Source organism: Lathyrus oleraceus, chromosome 7 (genome assembly GCF_024323335.1).
Source record: "Lathyrus oleraceus cultivar Zhongwan6 chromosome 7, CAAS_Psat_ZW6_1.0, whole genome shotgun sequence".
NCBI classification, from domain to species: Eukaryota; Viridiplantae; Streptophyta; class Magnoliopsida; order Fabales; family Fabaceae; genus Lathyrus; species Lathyrus oleraceus.
The window spans coordinates 147339321-147364167 of record NC_066585.1 but is presented as its reverse complement, the minus strand read 5'-3'; the positions used below and the strand labels follow the sequence as shown (position 1 = coordinate 147364167).

Here is a 24847-nt window from a genome sequence, read left to right as displayed (position 1 = left end):
TAAAAGCTAAGGGTGATCCTAAGAAGGTCAAACTAACACTAGGTGATAATTCAACCAAGCGGTCTCCATCCTATTTAGAACATGTCAACTCACTTTATCGGGATGCTCTAATTTCACAATCCAATTTTTTTACATATTTTCTCGCATCAGCAAAACATTATCTTCACCATCTTTACCAAAAATGACACACATTAAAATATGCATGTTTTGATGCACATACATCGGATTGTAGATATTAAAGGTGATAATAGCTGCAGTTATCGTGTTGTTTCAGCTTTGTTAGGTAAAGGAATGGAGAGTCAAACACTTTTCCACCTGTATCTTATCAAAGAGTTCAAGACCTACAAGGAATCATACACGAGATTATATGGGAAAAAAGAACAAGAAGATGAAATTCACGATGCTCTCATCTTATAGCAAGTGCATATAATTTAGTTTGTATTGATCTGATAAGATATAGTCTATCAGAAACATTTTTCTCACTTTGAAGTGGACCACCTCAAAATTCAGTCGAAAGAATTTGTATTTTTGATGACTTTTAAAGGCACAACATTTGTTGATTCATTTTTGTTTTTATCTTACAGTGTATTTAGGTGATGACACATTTTGTTGGATATAATATTAGTTAGTTATTTTCATGGATGTATTATGAATACATTTGTATGTGTTTTGATGTATATCTAACACTACTTGTATAAAACATTTTATGGAAAACAAGTTTATAAAACAAGTAATGTCAGTTGGTGTGGCGTAAATCCATATTCTATTATATGGAAAACATTTATATTATTTGTATATGTGATGCTAATATGAGATAATTTTGATTTCAATATCCGAAGAAAACCCATGTGTATTTTTCGTACATGATAAAAATGGGATAAGTTCGAATTTTAATATCTTGATCAACACCTGAGACATGATTGTATTTGTATAGTCCATAATAATCTAAAACTTATTTAAATATGTCTTTAGTCACTGAACTATTAAAAACATTTTGGAGGGCATATGCCTCAACTCAATAAATTTGTTTAATTATAAATAAACAAAGAATTTTAACTTTATATATTAAAAAATGAATATTGCTCTTAGTAAAAAGTATTGAATAATTGCGTTTATAAAAAATTTAGATAGGCAATAGTGTGAGAAATTTTTTATAGAATAATGATTTGATTATATATATTATAAAAATATATTTCATAGTATTAAAATAAAAAAAGTATTAATTTTAAAATAAAAAAACACATAAAATAATTATAATTTGCAAAATTTTCAACATCTTTAATATTTTGAATGTTTGATGTCCTTACTAATGAAAAGTTCTGACTCCGTCCTTGTATGTCTCATATGTTGTTAACACAAACACTCTAAAATGAATCAATATTGATATATTGAATTTATTTACTTCAACAATATGAGACCTCCTTTTGAATTCAGGGTTATAGAGAACACTTCTCTCGTAGATCATAAATCTAAATCAGAGAATCTTTTACACTACACCGACAATCAAAGATTGGTTAAGATCGAGCATCATTCACCAACGGTTGATAATAAAGGGAAGATTAAGTTCAATAAATTTGACCTAAAAACAAATGCAAATGTAAGTGTTATGCAGAGTACATTTTATTGTTATACAACTAAGAGTCCAATTGATATGAATGAGACACTCGCAAGATCAACCGCATATATTATAAAGATGATGAAACATCCGAAATCATTTGTTAGTGATGAAATGCGATGTAAGATTTAGGTAAACAAATATTTATATTATGTTATGTTTCCTGTGTATGTGTTAATAAATATTTCTGTTAAGCTATGTTATTTCATATTCCCAATTTGATATTGTTGATGTGTTTTGTGTTTGTTATAACAGAGGCAAATCCGAATTTTAATATTTGAACAAATCCCTTGACCAAATAATTTGTTTGTTTTGTTTATGTGATAACATATGAGAATCTGGATTTCAATATTTGGACACACCCCTAGAACAAATTACTTGTATGTTATGTGTTTTGTCTACGTGATATCAAATGGTGAATCTAAATTTCAATATTCGAACATATTTATTACTTGTATTTGATGTGGTTAGGGTGCATCCATATTTTAATATTCGAATTTTAAGAATATTTTGGAAATTTCGTCATAATGGGAGAGTACTACATGTGCTTATGAATAATGTTCAAATTTAAATTATATCAAATAAAGACCATGATCTACAAATATAATATTCCATCTTTAAAATATTCAACTTCAAAACAAGATAACATCAAAAGGAGGGGGAGGGGGAATATAATGACAATAAATTCTCATTAACTTTAGTATCTAATTATCATATAAATATAGTAATAATAACATAATTTTCACATGTAACCGATTTTCCTAACACAAAAGTAGTGGTGTGGAATAACAAATTACTTCTTCTACAAACTAATTAGGTCAGGAAGAACTTGATTAACATGAACATGACAGTAAGGTACAAGGCTATATGATTCTTCAAAAGGATTGGTTGTTGTGACATTATTTCCCTTTTTACCATTGATGACATTATTTTCTTTAACATCATCATCAACAAATGTCTCATCAAAAAACACCTCCCATTGATGAGTAACTACTGTTATCAAACCATTCTCTGATGATTCCTTGTGATGCAAGTAATCTCTTGCCTCAATGGCCTTATCTTGATTCTTCTCATTTTCAACACCATCATTAACACCCTTCATGTTTTTTTTCTTAGCATAATAAGCACCACTAATTATCCTCTCAAGATCTTGAATATCTTCTTCAGAAATTCTTTCAATCTTAGGACATTGAGAAGCATTTAGAACACCAATATCCCTACAATACTCAATATAACTAGCCAATTCATCCCCTTGAACAATTGCTTTTTGCAAAACCCTTAAACCAACACAAGCTTCCGTTTTCCCACCAACATCATAAATCCTCATCAAAACCCCTGCAATCTTGTTACAAAACTTACTATAAACATCAAAAACCTCAACTATGACACAATCCATCGCTTCAAGAACAAGACCAACACTCATATTCATATGTTTTGGTTTGATTTGCAAAAGCATGTCAATCATTGTTTGCAACTTTTGCAACTTCTCAAGCTCCTCCATTAATGTCTCTTCAACTTCCACCCCTTTGTTATTATTGTTGTTCTTCCTTAAATTCTTAACCTCGAAGGAAACAAAAGCCGATCGTTGATCCAAATAAGCAAAATAAGAACGAACAAAAGAATTCACACCCCAAGCTTTTGAAGGGTTCAAATAAGAATCATTGAAGTTGGATAAATCAAATGGTAACCTACCCATTTTTTGCACCATAGGGATACCAATGCAGAAAACGCCATGAATGAGCATCAAACCTTTAAGGGCCACAACCCAACTCTTAGTTTTTTGCATTCTAATGGATAGAGCCCAAACAAGAGGCTTAAAATACAAAGGAGAGGTTCTTAACCATTTGAAAACTCTTTGCACATTCTTACAATCAATGCGGTTTTCATCATGGCTTGTTGCTTTTATTATAACAGTTTCAAGATCAGGATTACGCCATGGACCCTTTCTTGAAAACTTTGCATTCCAAATGCTGTTTTTGTCTTTTAGAATTCCTGTTGCTTGTCTCCAAACCCTCATTTCAACTTTTCTTTCTCTCTGGTAAAAGGGTAAGGATGGTTAATTTCCCCTACCCTTTTTTGACCACTGGTTTGTAAATTCTTTTCCTTTTCCTTTGTTCTTTTGTATTTGATTTGGTTTTTCAATTTTTGCGTGTTGTTGAATTATTTGTGGTTAGGAACGACGTGTGGATATAACAAAGATTGAAAAAAATAACAACGTGAGACAAAGTCTTAAATTCTTGTTCGATTTATCCAATAATGATGTGTTGTATTGCACGTTGTTGTTGTTTCTTTTTGCATGTTATTGTTAAGTTTGTTACTAATATTTTAACCATATTTTTGCCAAAAATACGCCTTGTTTTCCTTTCTTTGTATGAGTAGATGAGTTGTCATGTGTAGGTGAATAAATAAGTTATATATTTCTGTTTGAGTGTGTGACAGAGCTCAACCAGAGTGGAACGATTTTCTATCACACAAGAAATTTTCCATTCTTATGCTTCTACTATATGGGTAACGTGGAGACCACTGCATGTAATTGTTAATGTATTAATAATAATAATGATGTTTTCATTTTTAAATATTGTATTTTCTCTTTATTTTTTTATCTATTACATCACGTTCTATTTTAAAAAATTCATGAATTTTCATTGGTGAATGAATGAGAATGTGGTTAATATAAAAGTTACACAAATCCTATCATACAGCACTTTAATAGGCAAATCTAACTATTATAGAATTCATCCATTGATACACTACTATCTTGCATGTGATGACATTTGGGTTAATGCATGAGATACACTTGGTTTATTGAATGAATAATATATCCTTTGTTGCATCTAATTCTCTTGACAATTGGCTTGTTTTATATAATCCCTTAAATTCTATAACCTTTTTAATTACATTTCAACTTCTAAAATTTTAAAAATTCTAGTTTGATTTCTCAAATTTTTAGAGATTATAAATTAGTCCTTAAAGTTTTTGAAAATTACAACTCCTAGAAACTTTTGGATAAAAAAAGTTTTAGTCTCTAAATTTTTAGTTAAATTATCATTTTTCCTAGCAACTCTTGACCTATTTTTTTTATAAAAAAATCAATTTAAAATTTAAAAACGCGTCAAAGACGTTAACTTTAGTCAAGGAAGTTTGACTCAGTTGACAAGGAATTGACTCACATATTGAAAGGTTAAGAGTTCAACTTCCGTTGTCAATATGAGAAAATCCTTAGTGGATAATATGTAAGTATCTCTTTAAACGCTCTTTGAGCCTTAAGATATGTCTTAACCAATCATGAAAGCACACAGAAAACTCCTGATTGGATGAGAGAGGGGAGGGGGTGCAACTAAAATATTTTAGGGGTGCAAAGCATCAAAAATCTAAAAAAATAAGTTTGATCTTTATAACTTGAGGGGGTCAGCTACACCCCTTGGACCCAACGCATGTCTGCCACTTTTTTACAAGAAACTCCTATCGCTCCACAAACTCTAATGAATTAATATATACTAGTAAGGATCAGTATTTGACACATTCATTTGAGATTATTTCTCAGCTATACGACATCTACACATAGGAAATTATCTTGAAGTGATGATCATAACTTAATGGACACAAAACCTTAAGGTGATAGATGTGTGGGCTCTCCCACTTATAAATGCTCAATTCTCCATATTTATAACCAATGTGGGACTCCAACTCACATTTGACTTATTATTCTTAATATTACCCCTCAAGTGTGAGTCCACAATGCTCCCCCTCAAGTGAGAACTCTTTTGTCCACATGCACTTGTACAGCCGTTGACACCTCTTCTTGGTCATTTTGATACACCTCTTCCTGAGCATTTCGATTTCAATGGGATACCTCTTCATGAACATTTCGATACAAGTAAGCTGATCTCTTTATTCGAACCAAAGACTCACAATACCATGTGTTTGGGGAGTTTTTCACTAGGGAGCATTGAACATTGTGGAACTTCTTCTTTTAGAACAACACCTTTGTGAGAGACATAACACATATTCATCCAAAACCTTCAGGTGATAAATGTGTGGGTTCTCCCACTTATAAATTCTTAATTCTCCATATTTATAACCAATGTGGGACTCCAACTCACATTTAACTTATTATTATTAACACTTCCCCTCAAGTGTGAGTCCATAATGCTCCCCCTCAAGTGGAAACTCTTTTGTCCACATACACTTGTACCACCGTTGACACCTCTTCTTAGGAATTTCGATACACCTCTTCCTGGGCATTTCGATTTTAACGCGACACCCTTTCATGGGCATTTCAATACAAGTAAGTCGGTCCCTTTATTTGAATCAAAGGCTTATGATACCATGTGTTGGGGGAGTTTTTCATTAGGAGCATTGAACATTGTGTGACTTCTTCTTTTAGAGCAACACCTTTGTGAGACACACACCACATATTCACCTAAAACCTTAAAGTGATAGGTGTGTGGGTTCTCTCACTTATAAATGCTAAAGTCTCCATATTTATAACCAATGTGGGATTCTAACTCACATTTGACTTATTATTCTTAACACATTATTGTAAAATTAAAGAATCACACATCCATATATTGAAGCATGAATTAAAGAAAATTAAAGAGGATAATAAAGTTATTAGTTAGTTGTATTTTTGTTATTAGTTAGTTGAAAATTGACTATAGTAGTTACTTAGTCCACAAGTAATAATAAGTAATAATCTAGTAAATCTAGTTAATAGTAGTTTATAGTGCAAGTTATATAATTTATATGTAAAGAAACAATGTAATCACTTTAGATTAATGATAAAGGGAAATTATGAATACTTGATTCTTAGTCCATAATATGGTATACGATTTTACCATTGAGTATTCTTCATTTCCATTCATAGTTTATTATATATGTCTTCTATACCATTAGTTCATTATTGTCATTGAAATTGCAATCAGGTTACAAAGCTTTCATTGCAGAATTTCTTTGTTCCTAATTTTGATTCCAAGTTAGTTTTCTTTAAAAAATATCTCTTCAATGATCCTAGCTAATATGTATTACTGTGTTGTTCCTCAAGTTCTTCAAATTGACAATGAATCAACCTTTATGTTCATCCAAGTGAAAGATCAAATTAACTTTGCAAATGTAAATCTAAAATTGGATTGTTCAAATTACTTGGCTTGTAGTAGATCAATGAAACGAGTCATGTGAGCCAAGAACAAGCTTAATTTCATTGATGGTTCAATCAAAATTCTTGTTGCTCTTGATTTGAATCAAAACCAATGGTAAAGGTGCATTCATCTAATCCATTCATGGATTATTAACTATGTGTTAGAATAGTTATAGACATTACCAATATGCATACATATTCAACAATTTTGTTTTGTTTCCTTACAACTTGCTCAAAGTTACAGACTTGAAGATCAAGTCATTCAATTTTTTACAGGTTTGAATGATACATTTTCGGTTATGAAATCTCAAGTATTACTTATGGATCTTTTACCATCCATCAATCGAGTTTATTCTGTTGTTATTTAAGAAGAAAGCAATCATAAGAATTTTATGCCTACCAGAGATGCCTTAATTTTGGTTAATGTTGCACACAAGCCTGTCTTGCAAAACAAAGGTAACTTTCATAATTTCAATTCAAAGAATTCTTATAGAGTTTTCACATTTTCTTATTGTAGTGGACATACCATTGATTTATGTTATCAGGAGCACAAATATCCTAATTTTAACAAAAACAAACCTTTTATTAATCTGGATAACAATGATGGCAGTTAAACTAATCAACCTAGTGGTGAAACTGAGGTGGATTATTCTCCAACTAATAATGTTTCTATTTATTAAGATAAGTATGATCAACTTATTAACTTGATCCAACAATAAAACTTAGCAAAATCACTTCATGCTTAAATCACAAACCAAGTGTCAACATCATCCATGTCTCATAATCATCCACTTGTTGATTCCACATCAGATATCATTTGAAGTAGCTCTTCTAAGCTAGTTAGACAAGTCATGATATAGCCTCTAGTAGATTTCAATTATTGCATTTTGAAATTTGGGGATGATTGTTTGTTCCTTATATGCATAACCATAAATATTTTTTAACCATACTTGATGACCACACAGTGGAGCTGTGTGCTTGCATGTATAGTCATCTGCAGAAAATCTTAGTAGCAAATGATCCTTGATGGTTTTGATGCTAACACCTAGTGTCAAACGGAATTTGGTAGAGTCATTGAAGATATTAGATCAAGCAACATCTGGTGATGTAAGTCATATCAAGCCTCATCAGATAGAAAAAGTTAAACCCCAATTGAAGTGTTGAGTCCATGGTGAATCTAGCAATGGATCTTGAAGCTTCAAGGTTATGAAAGAGAGGAAGTGTGAAAACTAGTTTGGTAATGTGTTTGAGTGATCAGTATATTATAAAAGTATATGAGAATCTCCTAAGATACTAACGAAACTATCATACAAACTAAAGTGATTTTGAAGGCTTTATGCTTTTATAAAATCACTATAAAATGATTTATGCAAGTAACTGGTTGGTTAGTTTTAGGAGGTTCAGTGCATATTAGATGAGGGCTTTTATTGATCTGGAATTCGCTTGTTTGGACTATTTGTTAAACTCAAATTGATTCTATTTTTTCTAGTATTCCAATCAGTGGAGAGGACTTTGAAGATGAGAGTACCTCCCTCGCCTGGAAATGGTATTTGGGTATGTTACCGGTTTACTCATGTTATTTCTCTATGTGGCTTGAGAACTCTATCATTTCCATGAATCAATAGGGGTTCGAGTGTTTGTGACATGTATCCTTGGGGTTGTGGTCTTTTTTGGTGCTTATGGACGATGGTCATTTGGTGTTCGCGGTTCTCATTTTCGAGCACTAGTTTGGTGCTCTTTGGTGGAGTGGTGCTTTTCTTGGATTTCTTCTTGGCCTTGTTTATTGTTTCTTTTAGGCGCTGCTTCTTATTCCTTTTATTTGTTTCTTAAGCTTTCATTTGTTTATTTTTGGGCACTCCTTGTGTCTTATTTTTTCTCTTATAACATTTTAGGAGCCTTATATATATAATATATATATATATATATATATATATATATATATATATATATATATATATATAATATATATATATATATATATATATATATATATATATATATATATATATACACTAAATGTATAAATGCGTAACAATTCCTAGTGGATAAGGGCTGTCAGAGGCTTTAGGGTTGTTATGGTACAAAGATATAGCTCAAGTGAGGTAAGAAGCTATTATATTTGTGTATTTTCTCAGTGTTTTTATTTGTTTAATCTGTTGTGATATCGAGGTATTTATAATCCCCTAAGCCTAGATCACTGCCTCCTTAGGAACCACTCCGAAAATGGATGGTTGGTTCCTTGAAATCCATGGAGCATAGTTAAATCTCAGGAACCCGAATGCCACGTCTATTGATCTAACACATGTTGTACGCATGATTGCATGTTATGGACAAGAATCCCATGTCCATAGCGATATATTTGGGAAGGGGTACTCGATCTGAAATGGGGGTGCTTGAACCAATGAAAGGGAGAGTTGGGAAGGACTGTGGGCTAAGTGTACGTCTTCGCCCGCTCCCAAGGTGTCATCCAATTATACCACTACACATTCCCTCAAACATAAAGGTTTGTAGAGGCCTGTGTTTTTTTAACCCGTGACTCCTCTTCGAACCTTTCTCATGAGCCTAGTCGAAGCTTTTTTCCTGCCTTTAATTATCAGGGTTTTAGATGAACCTTATGAATAAAGGTTAGTTGAATCTCTAAGTTGATACTTAGTTGAGTTCCCTAGGAGAGGCTTAGTTGAATCCCTTAACTGAGATTTGGTATTGTCCCTCTAACACACTTGCTGATGTCTAACTGCATGGCACACAACAGTTGGAAAATCCCAGAGTGTCTGTTAGAGGGAAAAACGTGTGAGGCATTTAATGCCATAAATGATGACTTAACCTTGGGATACCCAATTGTCCTCTTTTTTCTATGAAATGTGTTGAAACATGTGAAACCTATCACATCTGATTGAAAATCTAGGCATCTTTGATTACCCATAGTTTCCCTTTCCTATTTAAGGAGACAAAAACCAACTTTTTCCTTTTTACACACACTTTCTTGTTAGAGTTTTCAAATTGTTCCTTCTACCTTCGATGCCTTTTTCCTCTCAATGAGCTCAAGTTCATATCTACGTAGGTATTCCATTTTCCCTTTTTCTTTATTGAAATTATTAGTGATTTAGATGAGGATGGAAGCCTGGTTGAACCTCTAACTCGTGATGACCGTATAGTTGTGAAAAAATTATTCTATAAATTCTAGGTGTTCCGACGAGACTAATGACTGTAGATTAGTGGAAATAGACATGTTTGGCAATTGTAAGAGTTCTCTTAATTTCGAGAGTGATAACGGTGGTGAAAGTGATAGTGATCCCTCTTTTCCTTTTGTTTTCACAGGAAACAGGACGATTATGGCTACCTCAGACCTTGAGCCCAAGGATGTAAGGGATGTTGGGTCCAATAATACCACTGACGATCATATAGCCTCCATATGGAAACAACTTATTTTTTCTTCTGATGACGGAGAAGATGTTGTTCTAAAGGTGTGCTATTTAGTGGAAAGGGCCAATATTGTCGCCTTTAACGCCTTTTCTACTTCCTCCTTTTAATTTTATTTACCCATAACTCATAAGGTTGGGGTTCGTATCCTTTTTTCTTCTTTTGCGGTAGAGGTTCTCATGGTGATCACACGACCCTCCTTAATCACACATAACAATTATAGCCTAATTAAGGCATTTGAGATCATATGCTAGAAACTAGGGGTTGACCCAACCATTAGAATGTTCTTCAATTTTTACTATACCAAAGTGTCTGTCCCCTAGGGTTGGGTAACCCTGGTCAGCCGACCTGGAAAAGGCTTATTGAAAACTTACTCTAACCACTTTAAAGGCTAGAAGGATACATTTGTGATAATTAGGGGGGAGAATAATTCCTTATTAGTTACTATTGGTGTAGATGATGCCCCCAAGTTTCCCCTTGTCTGGACTAATAATCCTCCAGTGATCAATGGGTACAACTACACTTGCCTTACTGCTTGTGAGGCTCAAGTAGTGCTGACCTTGGATGGGTTTAAGGTTATGCAATCCTATATTGTGATTATTCTAGATCAAGAGGATGATGAATTCTTTGAAAAATTGAAATTATTTTCTCAGGAGGACACATGTTAGACTCAATGTCTTCGACAACGTGTATAACTAGTTTATGACAAATGATAGATTCTGGGGACAAATGTCAGACACGATGTCTGGGACATTATATACCAGGATTTTTTTTTGCATACAAGATGATAAACGCATAAAGCAAATAAATAACACATCAGATTTGTTAACCTAGTTTGATGAAGCCACACCTACGTCTGGGGGGGCACTCTACCTGTAAAACCCCAATTTTGACCCTAAGATCCCTCATGCTATCTCATCATATGCATTAGCATTGAGATCACACCTTGGCATCCTTATTATCCCTCACTCATTGGGTTTGCATTGGGAGAGATCACCAAGCACTTTTGGTTGTATCATACTTTGTTTTTCATTATTTTACTAATCAAAATACCAAAAAGTATGTCAATGTATAGTTTGTTGCTTTTGTAGGTAGTGTGCATGCTCACCTATGCTCTATCAAGCTCATATCTAGGGTTTAAGACCCTCAATCCAAGGAGCTCAATCAAGAATTGGTTTACATTGGCTCTAAGCATCATATATGGATCCCCATTGTAGCACCTCAAATTTGCACCTGTCATTGTACATACATTTTCATATTAGGTCATAGCATATCATGGTCCATTGCATAGCATTGCATTGCCTCTTTTGCCTCAAGTGCAAGCCAAGCAAGAAATTAGGTCAAACTGGTCAGGAGATCAGTCAATCAAGCAAGCAAGCACAATCTTCATTGAGCCAAGGCCTTAGGGCTTGTCCAACAAGTTCACATGACTTGGAGGTCCATTTGAAGTGTTCAAGTCAAGGGTTGAAGGCTCAGAGGTCATCAGTTCATATACAGACAGTCAAAAGTCAAAGAAAGTCAACAGTCAGTCAAAGCAGTGGATGGTGGCCATTCTTGTGGAATTTGGGCACCATGGTCAATAATCAAGAGTCCATACAACTTGGGACATCATTTGAAGTCAAGGTCTCAAGGAATTAGGGTTTGGAAGTCATCAGTCAATGCACAATCAGCCAGAAACCCTAAAAGTCAACTGTTGGTCAACTGTCCATTTAATCAGTGATTTGATGAATGGAAATGGTTTGAAAGATCTTATTCATGTCCAAATAGTCTTCATATATCATGTCAAACACCATCATGGAAGAATTTGAAGCCAGATCAAAAATTTCCAAAAATGGAAACTGGACCTGTAACTGAAACTTACCAAAAATGGAAAGTCTTGATCCTCAAACTTACATCATGATACAAGCTTCAAATGAATTTTTGCCCAACATGAAAGTTGAAGATCTTGTTCTCCCATTTCCAAAAAGTCCAAGAACTCTCAATTCCCATGTGTGGTTGGCAAGTTATGATCGAATCGATTTCAGAAATTCTTGAACTTCAAAAGGCCATATCTCTCAAACCGTTTGGCCAATTTGGGTGGGGTTTTTTCCTACAAGTCACATTTGATCTCCTCTTTCCAAAAATATAAATTTCATGAGCCAAAACCTTGCCAATCAAAATGGCATTTTTTGACTTGTCTCATTTAAATTCAAGTTTGACCAAGAGTTGACTTTTTGATTTAATCATCTTTTAACCATTTGGCCATTGGAATATGTTCAGAAATGTTATTTAAAATATGTTTGCAAGGCCATTCCCATGAAGTACATACAGCCCATGCTAGTTTGCTTGATTTTTGGAAAGAAAGTACAAGTTTCACCAAACCACATCCCACAAATCCATGGACCATGCCTTGTACATCAAAAACAGAAGATTTTTACCTCATTTTCTGTCACAAAAAAACAGCTGCAGCCACATTTGACAGCAAGAAGGATTGGCTCACTCATTCTCTCAAAAGATCACATTTTTCACACTTTTGCAAAAGCTATCCAAAAACTCTCAAAGGACCAAACTTGGCCTTGCCTAAAGCAACATCAAACAGCATATCAAAGATGATTTTCTGCCATTGTAAACACAAGTAGCAGCCAACATAACCAACTGAAAAAACCTTGTGCTCTCAAACTTCATTTTTGGGCATTTTTCCAAACTCTGTCAAAAAAAAAAAAACTCAAAAGACCATGAGCAAGCTTTGTTGGTTCACAATATCAAAACAACATTTTGAACTCATTCCAACCACTTCCCTCCATCTGTAAACTCCTTTTCCACTGCTGCTACAAGAGACATCAGCCATGGCATCATGCGTGTCCTTCCATTTCAAGCATCAGTGAGCAAAGTACTTCAAGCATCCATCATTTCAAAGCTTAAGGTGCATCTGTTCCAGGCCAAAGCTACCAAATAACAACCGAACCACGACTGTTCATACCAACTTGGTAAAATTTCGAACTTCTTCATTTGCAAAACCATGACACACACTTTGTAGATCACCTTTCCCTGATCACACTGCACTTTGAATGATTGAAAATGGTCGTTTATTTTGAAAGTTATGTTGGATTGAAGTTTGATGTGTGAACTTGTTTTGGCTCGGTTCATCCTCGTTAGTTCGTGTTAGGGTAAATTGATTTTGGAATATTGATGAGCATTAAGAGATGAACGTTTTGATATATCTGTTTTTGAATTTGGAAAAAAAAAAATTTCGACTTGGGTTTGTAATTGTTGAAACGCTGCTACTGTAAGTGTTTTTCTGCAATATATTTTTCTGCAATATGTTACTGTAATACATTTTCTGCAATAAATGTTTTTCTGCAACATGTTACTGTAGCGTTTGTATGTGCCTTGCCTTGTTTCTAAATAAATGCCAAAAGGCCTAGGGCGAGGGGGATTCGAACCCCAGACCTTTGCTTTAAATACCAAGTGTTTTACCACTGGGGCGCAATGCCAATTCATTATTTAAACGCCTTCTATAAAAAATATATTAAAAAGGAGCGCTGCCATTGGTCCAAGTGAATTGCCATGCCGTCCTGCTATTGGCCATGTTGGCGCGTTGACCGGGGCGTTGACCCCCCCATTGTTTCTTTATTTATTCCATTAATCCATTTAATTTTCAATTTTTATTTCATTTAATCACTCAAACTTCCAAAATCATAACTTGTTCAATTTTAATCCAATTTGAATGGGATTTTTTGCATTGCCTTCCCCATGATCCCTAGTTTTTTATCATTATTTTTCCAGAATTTTTGGATGGTTGGTTTTTAAATGGTGCTAGGGTTTGTGACATGTATGCACATTTTGTACACTTTGCCAAAACATTTGTGAAATGATGAGAATGTATCCAATGGCTCCCAAATTTTTTGTGCTTAAACTAGACACACTCATGGTGATTTTGGTGTAGAGTTTGTGAATTTATCTTGTGTGGTTTGTGAGTTATGAATTTTTGAATTAGGGTGTGACAATTTGTGTCACACCATTGATGTCCAACTTCATGATTTTCATTACCATGCTTCTTAACCTCAAAATGGATTGAATTTTTGCATGAACCTACTCTTGTATGTCTAGTTTACATGTGAATTTTCTTGGAATTATTTGTGGCATTTCCTAATTGTTTGAGATTTTCTCCCCTGCCTAGTCAATTGTTGACTTTGTGTGACACATGTTCCCATTTCATTTGTGAAATTCTCATACTTTATTAGATGGACATGAAATTTTACATGAGATAACTAGACATCCTCATCTTTGCCATGGTTTTAGTCCCATTCATTTATCATACACCATTCTTGACTTATGATTTTTCTAAGTTGATGCATGTTTGGTTGACTTCATTGAGCATGTTCAAATTGCTTTGACTTTCTGATTTTCATTGACTGCCTTCCACTTGTCCAAATGAGGTGAAATTTGACATGCTTACCATGCTATGTGTTAGGATTGACCATGATTTATTTGGTGATTTTTGGAAATGTTTTAGTTGACTTTTGATGCAAGTCTTGCTGTTGACTTCTATGAGCTTCTGTTTGCCATACTTTGACCTAAATGGTTCATGAAATGATGATAGTGATTGATATGGATGTGAACCCAAGTGTTCGTGTTTCTTAATGGTTTGAACATGATTTTGGATGCTTGCCCTTTGCTGTTTTGACTTTCTCATTCATTTTTGACCCTAGGCTTGCCCTAGTGGTCCTGTTACTCACCTTTGAGCTCATGTTTTCAGGTTGACCAACAATTGACCAATGAGACCACTTCTTTTTGATTGAGCTGGCTCAAATATCATTGCCTAACTTGTTTGTTTTGTAGGTGGCTTGGCTCACATGCCCTAAGCCTAATGCTTGCTTGCACTTCCATGTGCCTCTAATTGACTGTTGGTGTCTGTTTCTGTTTGTTTTGTTTGAAGTTACATACTAACATCTGTTTGACTGTTTCAGGTACTTTAGTTGCTTTTAGTTCCTTGTGAACTTTTGCTTTGCTTTGCTTGCATAAGCAATTTGCATTGAGGTATGTCTCTTTTACTTCATGTAGTCTGGAAGACCTGGCCTGTTACTTGGCCAGGCAACTGTCTGAAGTCCTCCTTAAGAGGCAATGTTTGTGACTGTTTGCTTTTGTCCTTGCATAGAGTCAAAGACCTCCTAAGTGAAGAGGCAATTGGTGGAAGGTAGGGATATGCAATCTATCCCCCACTATTCAGTGTGTCATCTGCTTTGCTCACACCACTGTGTTGATGCATTGCAGATACAAACCCAAGATCTTGTACAATTGTACAGTTGAGTCAGTTTTAAATGTGTAGAAGGGTTCCCACTTTCTGAACCCACACATTCTTGTCTTGAGCTCTCCCTGGCCAGGGATAAGAGCTGTGAGGTCTCATCCTCACTTCATCCTTTCATCTGCTTCACCTTAGCCCCTCAATGGCAAGGTTAAGAGCAACATTCACCCAGTTCCAGAGGTTTGTTTGTCGAGGTTGATATGACCCCTTGACTAAAACCTAACCCTTGTTTGAGCCACTTGTTTGTGTATAGCGCGTGCTATCTGTGCTTGTAGGATTGTTTGACTTGCTTCCTGTGCAAGTTAGGATTGTTTGACTTGCTTCCTGTGCAAGTTAGGATTAGTTTAGACTGGCTTCCTGTGCAAGTAGGTTTTGCTTGGCTTGCTTCCTGTGCAAGTTAAGTGTGTGTGTGGCTTGCTTCCTGTGTGAGCCATGCTTAGGATAGGTTGGCCCTTGTGCCATTTAGCTAGAAAACCATAACTTAGGGTTGACTTTGCATGACAACATCTAGGCTCGAGTCGTAGTCTCCCTAGAGTTGTGTCTCCCTCTGTTATCTGGTTAGGCTAGATCCTTGTCCCTGCGTAGGGGAACTACATCGCCCTGATCTTCACACCAGATGAAGTATGTAGGCAGGAGATTGAGCCGATCTCTCCGGGCGCCTTTTCTTTTCTTTTGTGTGTGTTTGACAGTTATAGGCTCGAGTCCCCGACTCCCTATTAACTTGTTGTGTTTAGGTTCGGATGCTGATGTAAGTCCAGCGATTGGCATTCAGGCTCCATGTTTGCCTGTGTGTGCCTTGTTTGTGTTCGTGTGCGTGTCAGCCGAGCTACGAATGCTCTGATTCTTCTCTCGTCCGAGAAGATACGTATGCATAGGATGCGACATCCTAGCGAGCATGTGTTGTTTCCCCAGTCCGAACTACTTCGACTCTGATGTCTATGCCTGATAGACTAAGTAGGCCCGGGATGCGACATCCTGCCGAGTCAGTTTCAGTCAGTCTCGTTTGTCTCTTTCAGCCAGTGTGTGTGTGTGTGAGCAGTGTTTAGCAACCAATATTCCTTCCTTTTGTGCGTGGATCCCGTAGAGTACTACGGATGCGTAGGGGTGCTAATACCTTCCCTTCGCATAACCGACTCCCGAACCCATTCTCTTTGGTCGCGAGACCATGTTCTTTTCCAGGTTTACTTCGAGCGTTTCCTTTCCCTCTTTTGGGATAAATAACGCACGGTGGCGGCTCTGTTGTTTCTTTCTTTTCCCGCCGGTTTTTCGCGATGCGACAGCTGGCGACTCTGCTGGGGATATAGAGAAGTTGACCTCTGCTGGTCCATCTTCCCTGAGCGAGTCTCTCCTAGCGCTCTCTAGGATTAGGGTTTTGGTTGCTTTCTGCTTGTTGTATTTTATTGCATTCATTGTATATATGTACATTTATTGTTTGCATTGATTGTGTGCATTGATGTTTGCATTCATATTCATTATTCATTACTGGCTGGCTGTCTGTTTTTCTCTGTGTGGGGGGGGGGAGTCAGTTGAGGTAAAAGGTCCAATACCCAGACCATGAGTGAAAATCTAGGATGATTAGGAATAGAGTGATTCATGGGAAGCGGGTGGTATGGCGCCACTTAGCGGAACATTGATATCACGAGCAGTTCAGACCCTGGTGGGATACTGTCGTTACATACTTCGGGTGTGTATATGATAGTATTTCTGCGAAAGGTTATTTATGCTGTGTTTCTCTCAGCTTTACCCTGGCCTAGACTACACCCGTGAGTGGGGAAGGGTTATTTCATTACAGGTACCGTTGGTGACTCGGTTCTGTTGGTGACTTGGTTCTGATGGTGACTTTGTGTTCAGACAGTGTTCAGTTAACCTTAAGTGGGATTTATGTTCCGATTTTGACTGAAGCTTCGACCTAGTATCAGAGTTTGCACAACCAGCCAGTCCAGTCTGCATCATGTGCATCATAGCATATTTATTTTTCAAAAGAAACGCATTGAAAAAAAAAACTCAAAAAAAAAATCATCAAAAAAAAAAAGAGAAAAAAGAAAAACTAATCTCTGCATGCATATCATTTCTCAGGTACATTCCAGAGTCTGTCTACTGATAGAGATGACAACAGTTCCCGAGCCGAAGCGGAAAACCTGTTCCTACAGTTTCCACCGTGAGCCGTTGACTCCGCTAGTTGAGTTGGGTAGCCTCGTGATAGATGACCGACTGAAGAGTTTTGTTGGGCGGTACGGAGATATCTTGACAGTATTGAAGACAGTAGTTGACCCGGTGCCTCTGCAGACACTACTTCAGTTTTATGACCCAGAGCTCAGGTGCTTCACTTTCCAGGATTATCAGCTTGCACCCACTCTCGAAGAGTATTCTATCCTATTGAGTATCCCTATTCAGCATCAGACTCCCTTCTTGGACGTCCCAAAGGAGGTCGACTTCAGATTGATTGCCAGAGCTCTCCGGTTGAGTGTTGAGGAAGTTGGTGAGAATTGGAAGCCCTGTGGAGAGGTTGTAGGTCTGCCATTGAAGTTCCTGTTGAGAGTAGCCAAAGTTGAAGCAGAAAAGGGGAATTGGGAAGTTTTTCACGCACAGCTAGCTGCCATGATCTATGGGGTCATCCTATTTCCCAGTATGCCAAATTTCATGGACTTCACTGCTATCAGCATTTTCATCAGAGGGAATCCAATCCCTACTCTTCTAGCAGATACTTACTATGCCATTCACAGCAGGCATGGTAAGGGAGGAGCCATCAGGTGCTGCCTGCCTCTTCTGTTCAAATGGTTCATGTCTCTTCTGCCAGCCAGTGGACCATTTGTGGATACCCAGAGCACTCTGAAGTGGACTCAGAGGGTCATGTCGCTCACTTCCTATGACATCAGGTGGCAGTCGTACCGGATGGATGTGAAGGATGTCATCATAAGTTGTGGTGAATTCCGGAGCGTGCCACTCATAGGGACCAAAGGTTGCATCAACTACAATCCAGTTCTTTCTCTTCGCCAGCTAGGGTTTGTTATGAGTGAAAGACCGCTCGAAGCTGAGATGGCCGAAAGTTTTTGTTTTGAGAAGAAGGATGACCCTGCTAAGTTGGAGCAGATAGGGAAAGCCTGGAGAGATGTGGGAGTGAAGGATGGATCCGTCTTAGGGAAGAAGTTTGCCATTGCAATGCCCGATTACACCGATTGGGTAAAGAAGAGAGTGGAAACTTTGCTGCTACCCTATGATAGGATGGAGCCGTTGCAAGAGCAACCACCTTTGGTCCTTGCTGATAGTGTGCCTGCAGAGCACTACAAGCAAGCCTTGATGGAGAATCGCCGTTTGAGAGAGAAGGAGCAAGATACCCAGATGGAGCTGTACAAAGCTAAAGCTGATAAGCTGCACTTGGCCCATCAACTCAGGGAAGTGCAAGGAGAGGATGCTAGCAGAGCAAGGAACAAGAAGAGATCCTACGAGGAGATGGAGAGCATGTTAGACGCAGAACATCGGGAGCGCTTGAGGCTGCAGAGGGTTGAGGCCAGCTATCAGAAGAAGATCAGAGACTTGGAGAAGCAACTCAGAGATAAAGACATCCAGTTGAAGAAGGAAGTAGACTTGAGACAGGCATCAGAAAACCACCTTGGAGGAGAAGTGGTAGAGCTTAGACGGCAGTTGAAGGAGAAGATTACCCCTCTACCAGAATGTTCAGAATGCACACTGTTGATAGACCAGTGCCATTACCTGAAGACCCTCATTCCGGAAGACCGTCTGTCTTAGTTTGTGTCTCTGATTGTATTTTGTTGAGAATCACCTCCAGGCTTGTTGGATGGGATTCTTTTTCTTTGTACGTTGTTTATTCAGATATTCTGTTGACATTGGTTGTATGCCTTTTTACCCTTATGTATATATAAGGATGTCAGCATTTCCTTGTATCTGTTTGTTCTCTTGTTGCTGCAGGTTGCCATCTTTTCAGGATGGGTCAAAGCTCTTTGAATGCCTGAGAAATGAGCATATCATGTGCATCATACGCATCATTAGCATCATACTCATATCATTTTGCATAACAGGTGTTCTTGGTCGTGACTTCTCACTCTTGGTTCCTGTTCAGGCAGGATAGCTGATCAACATCCGCACCGCTACTCAACAAGACTGAATCAACAGAGAAGTATGGATCAATTTCAAGCTGAGTTGGCTGAGATGAAGGCTAGCATGGCCCAGTTTATGAATATGATGCAAGGGGTTGCGCAAGGGCAAGAAGAACTTCGAGCTATGGTTCAGAGACAAGAGGCTGCAAATCCACCGATCAACCATGCTCCGCCAGAGGGAGGCCCGGTCAATGATAACAATGTTGCTGCTACTGTACCCATCAACAATTATGCTGTAGGTGATGAGTTGGGGGGTATTCGAATCAACAGTCAACCTATTGTTCCAGATGCCGCTAATGCCAGAGTAGTCCGTGCTCCGACCCGTAATCCTGTTCCGATTGTTGACAGACAAGAGGATATGTTCTCTCTGCTCAGTGAAGACGAAGACGCTCTGGGAAGGGTTAATGAGAGAGACCGTAAAGTTGAGGCTCTTGCTGAGAAGATCCGTGCTATGGAAAGTCAAAATTCTCTCGGTTTTGATGTTACTAATATGGGATTGGTTGAAGGTTTGAGAATCCCTCACAAGTTCAAAGCACCGTCCTTCGACAAATACAACGGTACTTCTTGCCCTCGCACCCATGTGCAGGCTTATTATCGAAAGATCTCTGCGTATACCGATGATGAAAAGATGTGGATGTATTTTTTCCAAGATAGTCTATCTGGGGCTTCTTTGGACTGGTACATGGAATTGAAGAGAGATTCTATCCGCTGTTGGAGGGATCTGGGTGAGGCCTTTTTGAGGCAATACAAACACAACATGGACATGGCACCGAGCCGGACTCAGCTGCAGAGTCTTTGTCAGAAATCCAATGAAAGCTTCAAGGAGTATGCCCAGAGGTGGCGTGAACTGCTGCTAGAGTTCAACCCCCTATGCTGGAGAGGGAGTTGACAGACATGTTTATCGGTACTCTTCAAGGTGTGTTTATGGACCGGATGGGGAGCTGCCCATTCGGTAGTTTTTCTGATGTTGTCATTTGTGGAGAGAGGACTGAGAGTTTGATTAAAACTGGGAAGATCCAAGATGCTGGTTCCTCCTCTTCCTCTAAGAAGCCGTTTGCTGGGGCACCTCGTCGAAGAGAGGGTGAAACTAATGCTGTTCAACACCGCCGAGATCAGAACAGAATTGAATACCGTCAAGCTGCTGCAGTAACCATTCCGGCACCTCAGCCTCGTCAACAACAACAACAAAGAGTCCAACAACCGCAACAACAACAACAACAGCAACGTCCTTTCCAGCCTAGGCAGAAGTTACAGGCTGATAGAAGATTTGATCCTCTGCCTATGTCTTACGCAGAGCTACTACCCGAACTACTCCGGTTAGGGTTTGTAGAGTTGCGTACGATGGCCACTCCAACGGTGCTGCCTGCCTCCTGGCTATGATGCTAATGTTAGATGTGACTTTCACTCTGGGGCACCAGGGCATCATACTGAGAAGTGTCGGGCTCTCCAGCACAAGGTACAAGATTTGGTCGATGCCAAGGCGATCAACTTCGCTCCAGTGCCTAACGTCGTAAACAACCCTATGCCTCAGCATGGTGGGCATAGAGTGAACAATATTGAGGGAAAGAAGCTGAAGATCTGGTTGTTAATGTTGATGATGTTCAGACTTCTCTGCTAGTTGTGAAGGGCCGTCTGCTGAATGGGGGTATCTACTCGGGCTGTGATGAGGATTGTTTGGGCTGTGCAGAATCTGAGAATGGTTGCGACCAGTTAAGGGCCGGTATCCAGGGTATGATGGATGAAGGTTGTTTGCAATTCAGTAGGGCTGTAAAAGATCGTGGAACAGTGTCAACTATCACCATTTACTTTAAACCGTCTGAAGAACGCGGACAAAGGGTTGTTAGCGCACCTGCAGCAAATGGTACCCCAGTTACCATCCCGTGTGCCTGTAACCATCAGTGTTCCAACCACTATCGTTGCGTCTGGAAGAAGGGCTGTTGAGAATAGTAGAGCCGTGCCGTGGAAGTATGATAATGCTCACCGCAGTTACAGAAGGGCTGAGAGTCAGACAAGACCAGTGAATCAAACTCCAGTGACAATTGGTTTGCCGACTAGAGTTCCTGCAACTGTTGGTCCGGCTGTGGATAATGTAGGGGGTCCAGGAGGTTTTACCAGAAGCGGTCGTCTGTTCGCACCGCAGCCTTTGAGGGACAATAACGCTGAGGCTCTCGCCAGAGCAAAGGGTAAACAAGCTGTGGTTGAGGAAGAGCCTGTCCAGAAGGAAGCGCCTGAGGGGTCATTTGAGAAGGACGTGGAGGAGTTTATGAAGATAATCAAGAAGAGTGACTACAAGATTGTAGATCAGTTGAATCAAACTCCGTCCAAGATTTCTATACTTTCACTGTTGTTGTGCTCTGAGGCACACCGTAATGCCTTGCTGAAGATGTTGAATCTGGCTTACGTGCCTCAGGAGATTTCTGTCAATCAACTGGAGGGTGTGATGGCCAATGTGAGCACCAGGCATGGTGTAGGTTTCACTAACCTGGACTTACCGCCAGAAGGGCGAAACCATAACAAAGCCTTGCACATCACCATGGAGTGCAAGGGGGCAGTGTTGTCTCACGTATTGGTAGACACCGGGTCGTCGCTGAATGTGTTGCCTAAGCAGATTCTGAAGAAGATTGATGTGGAAGGGTTTGTGCTTACTCCCAGCGACCTGATCGTTCGTGCTTTCGACGGATCCAAACGTTCTGTGTGTGGAGAAGTTACCTTGCCTGTGAAGATAGGTCCTGAGGTATTCGATATCATCTTCTATGTTATGGACATCCAGCCCGCCTATAGTTGTTTATTGGGGCGTCCATGGATTCATGCAGCAGGGGCAGTCTCGTCGACTCTCCATCAAAAGCTCAAGTATGTCTGGAACGGTCGGATTGTGACTGTGTGCGGTGAAGAAGAGATTCTGGTGAGTCATCTATCCTCGTTCAAGTATGTTGAGGTGGATGGCGAGATCCACGAAACCTTATGCCAGGCGTTTGAGACTGTGGCTCTTGAGAAAGTGGCGTACGCTGAGCAGAGGAAGCCAGGTGCTTCAATTACTTCTTATAAGCAGGCCAAAGAGGTTGTTGATTCTGGCAAAACTGAAGGCTGGGGCAAGACGGTGGATTTGCCGGTTAAAGAAGACAAATTTGGCGTTGGTTATGAGCCTCTCCGAGCAGAGCAGAATGGTCAAGCGGGTCCGAGTACCTTTACCAGCGCTGGGCTGATGAATCATGGTGACGTCTCCGCAACCGGTATTGAAGACTGTGACAGCGATTGTGATTTGGACAACTGGGTTCGCCCGTGTGCACCAGGGGGGTCTATCAACAATTGGACGGCTGAAGAAGTGGTTCAAGTTACTCTTCTGACAGAGTAATTTTCTGTTGTTTTGTCATTTTTGCATGAAAATCCTGCGATCTGCCCAAGGCGTAGTGATTCATTGTAGGGCCTCATCATGTTTCAATGATTATCATTAATGAAGGACATTTTTTGAAATCAAACTTTGTGATCCCTGTCTTTCAAATTTTTTGTTTTCATCTTTTTCAAAAAACAATAAAAATGGCAATGTTTTTGTTTTTTGTGACTTTTTTGAACTCTTTTTCTAAAACAAAGCATTAAACATGCAGAAGCGGTCTTATGGCATTCACTATGAACAGTTCTGTTATGGCTCAGTATGATTTCGACAATCCCATCTACCAAGCTGAAGAGGAGAGTGAGGAAGACTGTGAACTCCCTGCAGAATTGGTCAGATTACTGAAGCAGGAGGAAAGGGTCATCCAACCTCATCAGGAGGAGTTGGAGGTTGTTAATTTGGGTACTGAGGACGCCAAAAGAGAAATCAAGATTGGGGCTGCTTTAGAGGACTCTGTCAAAAGGAGGCTGATTGAGATGCTGAAGGAATATGTGGAAGTGTTCGCCTGGTCATATCAAGATATGCCTGGTTTGGATACAGACATTGTGGTGCACCGATTACCTCTTAGAGAAGGATGTCCTTCGGTCAAGCAGAAGCTTCGTAGAACGAGTCCTGACATGGCAACTAAGATCAAGGAAGAGGTTCAGAAGCAGTGGGATGCGGGTTTTTTGGCTGTTACAAGTTATCCGCCGTGGGTGGCCAACATTGTTCCTGTGCCGAAGAAGGATGGCAAAGTCAGAATGTGTGTCGATTACCGGGATTTGAATAGAGCGAGTCCGAAAGATGATTTCCCTTTACCTCACATTGATGTATTGGTTGATAATACGGCTCAATCCTCGGTATTCTCTTTCATGGATGGTTTCTCCGGATATAATCAGATCAAGATGGCGCCAGAGGATATGGAAAAGACGACATTCATTACACCTTGGGGCACGTTCTGCTATAAGGTGATGCCATTTGGGCTAAAGAATGCTGGTGCTACCTATCAGAGGGCAATGACGACTCTTTTTCATGACATGATGCACAAAGAGATCGAAGTGTACGTAGATGATATGATTGCGAAGTCGCAGACAGAAGAGGAGCACCTGGTTAATTTGCAGAAGCTGTTTGATCGTTTGAGAAAGTTCAAGCTGAGGTTAAATCCGAACAAGTGTACGTTTGGGGTGAGATCAGGGAAGCTGTTAGGCTTCATTGTCAGTGAAAAAGGGATTGAGGTTGATCCAGCGAAAGTCAAAGCTATTCAAGAGATGCCTGAACCGAAAACGGAAAAGCAAGTCCGTGGGTTTTTAGGGAGATTGAACTACATTGCAAGGTTCATATCTCATCTAACTGCCACATGTGAACCAATTTTCAAACTGCTTAGAAAGAATCAAGCGATCAAGTGGAATGATGATTGTCAGAAAGCCTTTGACAAGATTAAAGAGTATTTACAGAAACCTCCAATCCTTATACCTCCAGTTCCAGGGAGACCTCTGATAATGTACCTGTCAGTGACTGAGAACTCGATGGGGTGTGTATTGGGACAGCATGACGAGTCTGGTCGAAAAGAGCATGCCATATACTACCTTAGCAAAAATTTTACCGACTGTGAAACAAGATATTCACTGCTCGAGAAAACTTGCTGTGCTTTGGCCTGGGCTGCTCGCCGACTGAGGCAGTATATGTTGAACCATACTACTCTGTTGATTTCTAAGATGGATCCAGTGAAGTACATCTTTGAGAAACCAGCTCTCACCGGACGTGTTGCCCGTTGGCAGATGATTTTAACAGAATACGACATTCAGTACACGTCACAGAAGGCCATCAAAGGTAGTGTTCTGTCAGACTATCTCGCCGAACAACCGATTGAAGATTATCAGCCTATGATGTTTGAATTCCCTGACGAAGA

The 24847-nt window shown here is 38.8% G+C and overlaps 1 protein-coding gene across 1 annotated transcript; it reads right to left on the bottom strand.

Moving 5' to 3' along the window:
* Nucleotides 1–2409: 2409 nt before the first annotated feature.
* LOC127107507 (putative clathrin assembly protein At1g25240) lies at nt 2410–3637 on the bottom strand. The gene has a single exon (XM_051044783.1). The coding sequence runs from the start codon at nt 3630–3632 to the stop codon at nt 2418–2420; it is 1215 nt and encodes a 404-aa protein (XP_050900740.1). The 5' UTR covers nt 3633–3637; the 3' UTR covers nt 2410–2417.
* Between the last annotated feature and the right edge of the window lie 21210 nt (nt 3638–24847).